Source organism: Felis catus, chromosome F2, assembly GCF_018350175.1.
Source record: "Felis catus isolate Fca126 chromosome F2, F.catus_Fca126_mat1.0, whole genome shotgun sequence".
Lineage (NCBI taxonomy): Eukaryota > Metazoa > Chordata > Mammalia > Carnivora > Felidae > Felis > Felis catus.
The window spans coordinates 82,553,629-82,562,687 of NC_058385.1; the positions used below are offsets into that span (position 1 = coordinate 82,553,629).

A 9,059-nucleotide genomic window follows, 5' to 3' on the forward strand; every position below is an offset into this window, starting at 1 on the left:
GGTAAATTCTTACAGCAACGACAGAGAGCTAATGCAACCGTGGGCTTTCCCGATTTGATACTAGAAATACTTAAAAAGGAATCTGAACGCACCAAATGCATACATGCGATTTAAAATGTTTAAGAATGTTTCACTCAATTTGAAGACGGAGGGGAGGCAGTCTGGGAGAAATGAGGCCAGGGCAATGAGGGGTGGGAAGGAGTTGAGGGGGAGAGACGGGGAATCAGGAGCTGACAGTCTCGGGACCTGGGAGGCAGCCGCCATGGGAAGAGGTGAGGGAGGTAACAAAGGGGGTAATGGATTTGAGAGGAGGCACAGTGAAGAGCGGGTATCTGCCTGAGCCCAACCTGTCCAGGCCAGGGAATGGAAGAGAAAAGAGCCCTTTGGAGGGGGGGTGCAGGGACCAGAGAGTATCTGCAGAGGGCTGGCAGATCCCTGTCTCCGAGCAGTGGAACGTCTGAAGGGGGCTCCATGGCGGGTCTGCACTGGGCAGCGGTTGGAGGGCCGTGCAGAAGCCACATCAAACTATGAACTTGGGCTCCTGGAAACTTCTCTGTCAACTGCTCCTCCTGCCAGGTTGTGGCCCTGTCCTGTGCCCCGCACTGTGCCTGACGTCTGCGGGTGTGGTGCCACCGGCTTAATGTGGGGGTTCCTCACGTGGGTCTGTGGTTCCAACAGGGGGTGGAGCATTTCCCTGGCCAGACATCTGTCTAGGACACGGGTCCCCCACCCTCAGCACTGGGCTTCCCTGGGGGGCAGCCTCCCCCATGCTGAAGGTACAATCACTGGCCAGATATCCTGGGGTGGGGGGAGAGCTCTTGGCCAGGAAGTGGTGGATACGGGAAGGGATTCTGAGTTGTGGAAGCTGGCTAGGTGGGGGGGGGGGGGGGGGTGGATCCTGATCCTAAGGACATGTGGGACCTAACGACTCCCCTGACCCCCAACCTAGGCTCCTTCACCCCCTGATCGTCCCCCTGTAGCTCCAAAGCCACCACCTTCCCCACCCCACTCCAGGGCCTCCTTGGAAGCTGTAGAAGGCAGGTGTTTGGTCATCAGCCCCCAGCATGTAAGCAGAGGACAGCCCCTGGTCCTCTGAACCCTGGGCCAATGCTGAGCTTCCCCATGCGGGCTGCCGGGGCTGGTCCCTAGGGGCTGGGGTTGGGAGGTCACGGCTGAGCTCCAAGGTACTTGAGGAAGGTGCTTTCCAGGAAGGCAGCCAGCTTGGTCCGGTCATCCTGCAGGGTGGGAGGAAGGCGTGGGGTGACAGAGGGGTGCAGACTCTGCTGTGCCCCCCTCCCAGCTGGCTGGGCTGGCCACACACCTCGTGAACGAAGCCGTAGTGTACCAGCTCGGCAGCAAGGTCCTGGGCACTGTCCGCTGAGGCAGGGACACAGGCAGGGGTGGGGCAGAGGCGTGAGGCCACCGCCTGTGCCCACACCCGCGCTCATCCCTGCCCGGGGCCCCGCCCACCCGGCTTACTTGGGAGCAGGTCGTAAGTGAGCTGCCGGTGCAGCCGGTCCTCCAGCACCAGAAGCAGAGTGAGCTGGGGAGGCAGGAGGGCGTGGTTGGCTCCTAGAGTCCACCCCATCCCCCACTGCCCTTACCCTGTACCTCTGCGGGTCCCAGCGCCGGCCCTGCTCACATGCCAGCGGGCCTTGTCCTCACTTCTCTCCAGGTTGCATTGCATCTGGATCACCTGGGGATAGGGGCGGATCAAGGTCACCCTCAGAGGCTTGACCTCAGCACTGAGTACAAGAGCAGATGCCACCTTAGGGGGCCCAGGAGGAAGAGTAAGGACTGGGAATGGGGGTAAATCTCTAAGGAGAGCCTAGAAAGCACATCTCACGTCACATCACGTCACATGAGCGGTCTGGCAAGTTACGGAAAACTTCCAGAAGAGTAGACACCGATTCTGGGCAATGAGGGAGAAATAGAGTTTTCACAGGTGGAGAGAACACCTCAATAAGGAGACAGCTGGGACAGTGGTGGAGGAGAGGGGTCAGGAGGAACGTGAAGGAGCAGACGCAGGGGGCGCCAGCAGGGCCAGGCCTCAGAGCACCTGGGAGTCGTACTGACGACCCCCCACCATCTCTGTGGGCCGCTTTGGACATTAGCACATGAATCCTGGCTGCACTGTGGAGGGAAGTCGGGAGCCAAGGGCAGGGAAGCAGAGATGCCTAGGGGTGGATGAGATTCCCAGATGGAGGCTGCTTGGAACACAGCAAGGATGGGGCAGGGATGGGGGGCTGGCAGGCAGGGGGTGGGGGGGGGAGGCAGAGAGCAAGGGGAGGGGACTTCAGGGGGCAAGAAGCCTCTGAAAAGGGGGTATCCTGGCTTGTCTCCTACCCCCGACAAAAGGGGCAGCCGGGAAGAGAGCTGAGCGGTGGGGGGGGGTGCTCAAAGCGCCTGAAAAGGGACCCCTGTGGGCTGTGGACAGGCCTGAGGACGGGCACCATGCAGCAGGAGCAGGGGCTCACCTTTCTGGTCTCTGAGTCAAAAGGTTCCGGTGTCGGGGTCTTGGCCTTCTGGGTCTCCTCAGGCGGTGGGGCCAGCACCCGGGGAAGCCCCAGGGGTCGAGCAGCGGCAAAGTTCATCAGTGGGTAGATCCCATTCCTGGGGATACACTGGGGTGGCTGGGGGCCCAGGCCTGGTAGCCACCAGATCCCCAAACTGAAGACAGCTCTCACCTGACATCCTCCAGGAATTTGTCAAGCTCCAGGTAGGAGACCTCTGAGTACCTGGCATGGGGGTGACGACCGCATGAGGGCAGCCAGTCTGCCCCGCTGGGGGAGGGGGGGTGAGGACAGGACTGGGGGAGGGGCTGGCCGAGAGCGGAGGCCTCTGGGCAACAGGCACTCACCGCCACTGCAGTGGGGGCCGGGGCGGCCGGGGAAGCTCCGCCAGGACCGCATTCAGGTCCACCGCCTTGGTCTTTTCCTCCACCACGTTCTCAGGCATGAGGTCTGCAGGCCGCAGGAGCAGTCAGGGCAGCGCACCCCGAGCCGCAGGTCCTGCCAGGGCCCTTCTCATGTCCCGCCCCCACCCCCGCCCCCCGCCAGGCCCTCGGTGCACCCCCAGCCTGCCTGCCCCTCACATTGGTGCTGGAGGAAGCAGTGAGCCGCCAGGAGCTTCAGGGAGTGCACTTCGAAGAGCACGCGGTGGAAGAGGAGGTTGTGGGCTGAGGGCCGCCGGCTGGGGTCCCGGGCCAGGCAGGAGAGGATGAACTCCTGGGGACGTGGAGGGGAAAGGCCGAAGTGGGTGGAGCCTCGGTGCTGTAGCTCCACGGGGCGAGGAGAAGAGGCCCCGGAAGTCCCCAGACCCCAAGGGTCCCGTCCTCCAGGCTCTTGTAGGTCAGTGTGGCCTAGCATAAACCCCCCTACCCACAGACTGCCTCTCTTTTGATTGCGTCCGTTCAGGCCCAACTCCAAAGATGACCTTCACAGCTCTCTACCCTACTGTACACATGTCCTCTGTCGCCTCTCATATCTATTCCGGGCCTACTTCTCACCAGCCTCATCTAGTCCCATCACTCTTTTTTTTTTTTTTAAGTTTATTTACTTAATTTAAGAAAGAGAACACACACACACACACACACACACACACACACACACACACACACGTGTGTGAGCAGGGGAGGCACAGAGAGAGAGAGAATCTCAAGCAGGCTCCACACTCAGTGAGCAGCCTGCCTTGGGCTTGATCTCACAGACTGTGAGATCACGACGTGAGCCAAAACCAAGAGTCAGATGCTTAGCCGACTGAGCCACCCAGGCTCCCCAAGGCCCTATCACTTCTGACCCCAGAAGCCATGTGGTCAAGCCAGACAGTCTAGAGAGATTGTGGCTACAACTACATCCCCCTACAGCTCCCTACTCCCCTTCTCCCCTACCCCGACCCCCCCCCCCCACATAAGCTGGAGCCACATCGCCTCTACCTTGTTTCCTGGAGGCCTAAAGGCAGGGATGTGGGGTAGAACACTGGGTCTGCCACTTCTCCCAAAGCCTTGGGCAAAGTACTTGGCCTCTCTGAGCCTCTTTCTCATCTCCAAGACAGGCACAACGATGGTGCTCACACGAGGAGCATCCCTGTGGTCTCCCCTTCCTTAGAGCCTTAGGGCGGTGGGTAAGGCCCTCCTGCGGGCAGGCCTTTGGGCACCGGGGCTGGCATACCCCTCAGCGGCACCGGCCCGCTGCACCTCCAGGCCTGCTCGAAGCACCTTCCTGGCCCTTACCTGGAGCACTGAGAGTCAGCCGGGAGGGGCAAGGCAAGGTGCTTACCCGCATGTTGGGGTCGCTGAGGGAGTGCCTGGCGCGAGTGATGGCCTCCTCTGTGACCCGGGTGTCTCCATTGGCTTGGATCTCCAGCACAGCCATCTGGGAGGCAGGGCCAGGTCAGGCGTGGAAAAGAGACAGCACAGGTAAGAGGCAGGGTGAGCTAGCTGGGAGGCCACAAGGCCACTGGGCTGGTACCTCCAGTGCACACATCCCAAAGGAGAAGATGTCCACGGCAGTGCCATCAGCAACCTCTGAAAGTGGGGGAGCAAGTCAGGCCGGGTGCGGCACACGTGGTGTTCGCGGGGGACAGCCGGGGCGCCTGGATTCTGGACTCACCGCCGTACTCTGGTGGGAAGAAGTGCAGGTTCCGTGGTTCCTCACGCTCCACGCGGATAGGGCTTCGGAGATCATCTGGGAGCGCTGTGGAGAGAGGCAAAGATGAGCAGGCTGGCCTCTCCATGCCCCCCATCCCCCTAGGGCCCCCACGCACCATTGGAGAAGATGCGGTGCCACACTGCACCCGCCACCGCAGGGAGAAAGAGCAGGCGTCAGTGTGGTGGGGCTGCGTGTCTTCTGCCCACGGCTTCCGGCAGCCCCCTCCTCCCCCTGCAGTCCCCCCCGCCCCCAGCCCCGCCAGCACCAGAGCCAATCTTGATGAGGCCATTGTGTTGTATGAAAATGGTATCGCTGGTCAGGTTCCCGTGGATGATGGGGGGGTTGCAGGCGTGTAGAAAGCTGCAGGGGGAAAGGAGAGCACGTGTGGTCGGGTCAGGGGTCACTGGGGGCCGTAGGCGTGTGGCGGGGTGAGCCCAGACCCTCACCTGAGCGCCGACAGGATCTGTGTGCACCAGCGCTTCCAGGCCTGGTGGCGGATGGACTCTGTCCGACCGGTGCGGGAGAGGCAGCTGGGCCTTTGGCGCCCACCCTGCACCCTCACCTCGCATCCCTGACCTGGCCCCGGCCCGTTCAGGTCCCCGGAGCTGCCCCTCACCCAGCTCCCCAGCGCAGCCCTGTCCCACTCCCCATACCCGGGCGTTCATGGCTTTGTGGTTTTTCTTGGTCTTCTTGAGGAATTGCTTGAGGCTGCCTGACGACACGTACTCGGTGATGAAGATGACCTGTGGGGCGGGCAGGCTCCGCCAACTGCGGGTGGATCGCTGCCACCGCCCCACCCCCACCCGGCCTGTGGCCACATCCCACCCTGTGGTGTGCCCGTGGTGTGCCCGTGACCGTGGCTCACCCGTGCCCGGGCTTCCGAGGCATCCAGCCAGTGTTTGTGCAGCTTGACAATGTTGGGGTGGTCTACCAGCGCCAGCTGCTCAAACATGGTCTGGATCTTCTCCTGGGAAGGGGGGTGCGGTCACGGGGTGGTGGGGGGTGGGGGGGCCGCAGTCGCTCGAGGGGTGGGCAAGCCTCACCTCATGGGTTGCGAAAGCCTTCCTGTCCCCGAAGTGCAACTCATTCCACACCACCTCCACCCCCTCCTCAGTGTCCATGGCCAGGAAGGTGCTCTGGACCCCTGGCATGTTCCCCTGGTTCACCTGGCAGTGGGGGAAGGGCGTACGAGTGTGCTGATCTGTGTCAGGAGACAGAGTGGGGGCTTGGTCTCCGCCCACACCCTTGGAGGGGGAAGCTAGCTTGGGGTGCTGGCTCTGACCCCCTCTAGGGGAAGCCGCGGGACTGGAGGCGGGTTGGGCTCTACCGGCCAAGTGGTGGTATCCAGGGGCTGGGCCGAGGAGATTCCGAGCGAGGTTCAGGGGATTCAGGATGGTGTTGGGGCGGGGGGTGGGGGGCGGCTGGTCTGGTCACAGAGGCACGGGGAAGTGGTCTTGGGAGGAGGCTGGACTTTAGGAAATTGGGAGGGTCGTCACCAGGGCATGGGGACCAGACCAGAAGGGTGCAGGGGCCGCCCAATTAGGGGGCTGTCTGCGCGAGGCCGCGGAGAGGTTTCTGGCCTCCCGGCTTGCCCAGCGCTCCCACGGCCCCGCCGTGGCCTCCCGGGCCCTCCGCCGGAGTTGGGCGGTGACCACCCTCTCCCCACCCCGCTCCCCCCTCCCCGCTCCGCCGTGCCCACCTGCTCCCGCCGCTTCTGCCAGCGGCCGCAAGGGCTCTCCTCCAGGATGTCGCTCTCGTCCTCGCTCTCATCCTCCCGCTCCCGCTCCCGGCCCCGCCTCGGCGCCGGCTCCGGAGCCGCCATGGCTTGGCTGGCCCAGGCCGCCGCCCTCCGTGGGATCCGCGGCCCCGAGCCGCCGCCGCCGCCGCTCCCAGCCCGCCCTGGCCCAGATCCCAGACGCCCAGGCGGGAGCGGAGCCGCCGACTGCCGCCGGGAGCCCGCGCCCTGCTCCGGGAATTGGGAGGCGCGGGCGCGCGGCCAGCCGGGGGTGGAACCCGCCCGCCCCTCCGGAGCCGCCTCCTGGGGCCGGAGCCCTAATGGAGATTCCTGGCCGAGGGCAGAGCCCGCGCTGGCCCCGCCCACCACCGGACAAGGCCACGCCCCAGCCACACCCCAGGCCCCATGAAGGTGAAGGCCCCGCCTCCCGCCTCCCGCCTCCCGCCTCCCCCCTCCCCGCCCCGCTAGGCCACGCCCCATCTGAGGCCCTGAGCCCCAGGCCCCGCCCACCCCCAGGTAAGGCCGCGCCCTTTGGCCCCGCCCCACCCGAGGGGTCGCCCTGGGCCGAGACCCCACTCGCGAGCCCCATCCAATGTGAGGCGCCCTCCCAGGCCGAAGCCCTGCCTAAGGCCCCGCCCCAAGGAGTCCGCCCGGGCTGAGGCCCAGCCTATCCGGACTAGAGCCCGCGCCCCGGGCGTCCAGCTCCGGTCGGGGTAAGCCGCTCCTGCAGCAAGCCTCCGCTCTCGGCTGCGGCTGCGGGCAGAAGAGACCACGCCGCCAGCCGGAGTCCAGCGAGCCGACCTCAGGGGGTTCGGCGCCGGCCTGGAGCCGTGTACGTCGGGTCCTCCACGGGCGCTCCGTGACCTGCGTGGACCGGGCCCGGGGCTCCGGGAAACGCCCCTGTGCAGCTCTTGGAGCCGCAGGTCCTTCCCGCACCACTTGCCCATCACCCTCGCGCGGCACCGCGGTCGTCTCCAGGCTTCCGTCCCAGGGTGGGCCCAGTGTGGAGCGCGGCCTGGGGGCTGCTCCCCGAGGGTCTAGGAGAGGACCTGGGATGAGGCATCTGGAAGGCCAGCTCTCCTGGCGCGTCGCGCCTCCGCCAGGGAACACGTGGGAGGGCCACTGAAGTGATAAACACACCAGCAGGCTGAACGGAAGACTTTAATTCATGATCACAACCCGCCCCCCTCCCCCCATCCCGCCTGCCCTTCTGGGCTTGCCTTTCACTTGCTCGGTCACCTTCCCACACTCCAAAATGCCAATTTATTCTCTTCTCTTGCCGTTCTGCTGATGGCTCCCCTGGCACAGAGGAGCCCAGCGTGGGGAGCCCCTCCCTCCTCACACGCAGCGCCTTTCTCTCCAGGAGGCCCCGGTGACACCCTCTGGCCATGTCAACAAGAGACAGGCTCTCGAATTCTTGTCCAAAGGCTCCCTTTACCCCACACCTCCCCACTGCCTTCCCATGGTTTCACCCTGTCACAGCTGCTGATTCCTCACCCCAACTTCATCATCTCTTTCTAGAGAGAAAAGTGGCGCACGCACACACCTGCCTCCTCTCACACTCGAACCCCAACCTTGAACTCTTATTTCTGTGTATAGGCCTTCAGCCCCACTGGTGTATCAGAGTCAATAGGGACACTTCTCTTTTCCCCAGATGCTGCCGTGGATGACATCTGACTGCTTCCAACATCCCTGTTGCTGTCAGGCTTCTATGACCAGCTTTGCTCACCAAGACCACCCAGCAGCTTGCTCCCTGTGTCCCAGCTTCCCCCCCCCCCCCCCCCGACCCAGCAGTACTTTGAAATGTCACTCACCCGCTCACTACTCCATATAATGAAGAAGGAGACCAGGGAGGACTGGCCCTTTGTCCCAACTGCACACCCTTTAATTAATGACTGAATTACCAAACTCTTCAAGCAGTCTTTGAGTATGACCTAACTACAGTGTTCTTTTATTACTATTTCATTTTAGAGAGACAAAGAGTGAGCACCAGTGGGGAGAGGGGGAGAGGGAAAGAGAGAGGGGAGATCTTTTTTTTATGTTTACTTTTGAGACACAGAGAGAGAGAGAGAGAGAGTGGGGAGAGGGGCAGAAAGGGAGAGAGAGACTCCCCAGCAGGCTCTGAGCTGTCAGCATAGAGCCCAATGCAGGGCTCGAACCCACAGACTGCGAGATCATGACCTGAGCTAAAACTAAGAGTCGGACACTTAACCAACTGAGCCACTCAGGTGCCCCGAGATTCTTAAGCAGGCTCCATACTCAGCGTGGAGCCCAACATGGGGCTGAATCCCACGTCCCTGGGATCGTCACCTGAGGTAAAACCAAGAATCGGATGCTCAACCAACGGAGCTACCCACGCACCCATTAGCTGCAGCGTTTTAAGAGACTATTCTAAATGTAAGTCTATGTTACCCTACATTTGTGATGGTTATTTTCCTTGTTTAACTGATTTCTACAATTAAAACATCCACCACTCAAAACTCTGAAATCAGAGACCTTTCGTTAAACACAAACATTTCTTTGTAAATTATAAAGCATATAGTTACAAAACGTGCTAGTTACCAACCCACTAGGGGACATATCTATAGAAGGTCCATGCCAAGAACATATTCAGTCTGAGCTTTATTGAGCACAGCAATGGGAAACACGGACACCAAAGAGGGACCCGAAATAGC

At 62.2% G+C, this 9,059-nt stretch overlaps 1 protein-coding gene across 7 annotated transcripts; it reads right to left on the reverse strand.

Annotated features, from left to right (window-relative positions):
• Window positions 1-104: 104 nt before the first annotated feature.
• NRBP2 (nuclear receptor binding protein 2) lies at window positions 105-6,681 on the reverse strand. 7 transcript variants are annotated; one of them, XM_045049696.1, is made up of 18 exons: window positions 6,349-6,677; window positions 5,693-5,815; window positions 5,515-5,616; window positions 5,303-5,417; window positions 5,096-5,153; window positions 4,915-5,009; window positions 4,765-4,788; window positions 4,611-4,694; window positions 4,470-4,525; window positions 4,278-4,373; window positions 3,095-3,227; window positions 2,861-2,963; window positions 2,688-2,738; window positions 2,478-2,613; window positions 1,643-1,696; window positions 1,480-1,543; window positions 1,322-1,377; window positions 105-1,235 (listed from the first exon to the last, which is right to left on the reverse strand). In XM_045049696.1, the coding sequence occupies exons 1-18, from the start codon at window positions 6,469-6,471 to the stop codon at window positions 1,167-1,169; spliced, it is 1,542 nt and encodes a 513-aa protein (XP_044905631.1). In that variant the 5' UTR covers window positions 6,472-6,677; the 3' UTR covers window positions 105-1,166. The 7 variants fall into 7 exon arrangements, with proteins under 7 accessions (XP_044905631.1, XP_011289811.2, XP_044905629.1 ...); XM_011291509.4 differs by having other exon boundaries at window positions 5,096-5,136; window positions 5,303-5,392; window positions 6,349-6,666; XM_045049694.1 differs by having other exon boundaries at window positions 4,915-5,136; window positions 6,349-6,679.
• Window positions 6,682-9,059: the final 2,378 nt, after the last annotated feature.

What these genes read in the sequence shown, in the direction of transcription:
- NRBP2 (XM_045049694.1), bottom strand. Translation starts at nt 6,471, where the DNA reads ATGGCGGCTCCGGAGCCGGCGCCGAGGCGGGGCCGGGAGCGGGAGCGG. An exon ending in CTTCCCACCAGAGTACGGCG is followed by an intron (nt 4,526 to 4,610) that starts GTGAGTCCAGAA and finishes CCCCACTTTCAG; the next exon opens with AGGTTGCTGATGGCACTGCC. An exon ending in TCAGCGACCCCAACATGCGG is followed by an intron (nt 3,228 to 4,277) that starts GTAAGCACCTTG and finishes CCACGTCCCCAG; the next exon opens with GAGTTCATCCTCTCCTGCCT.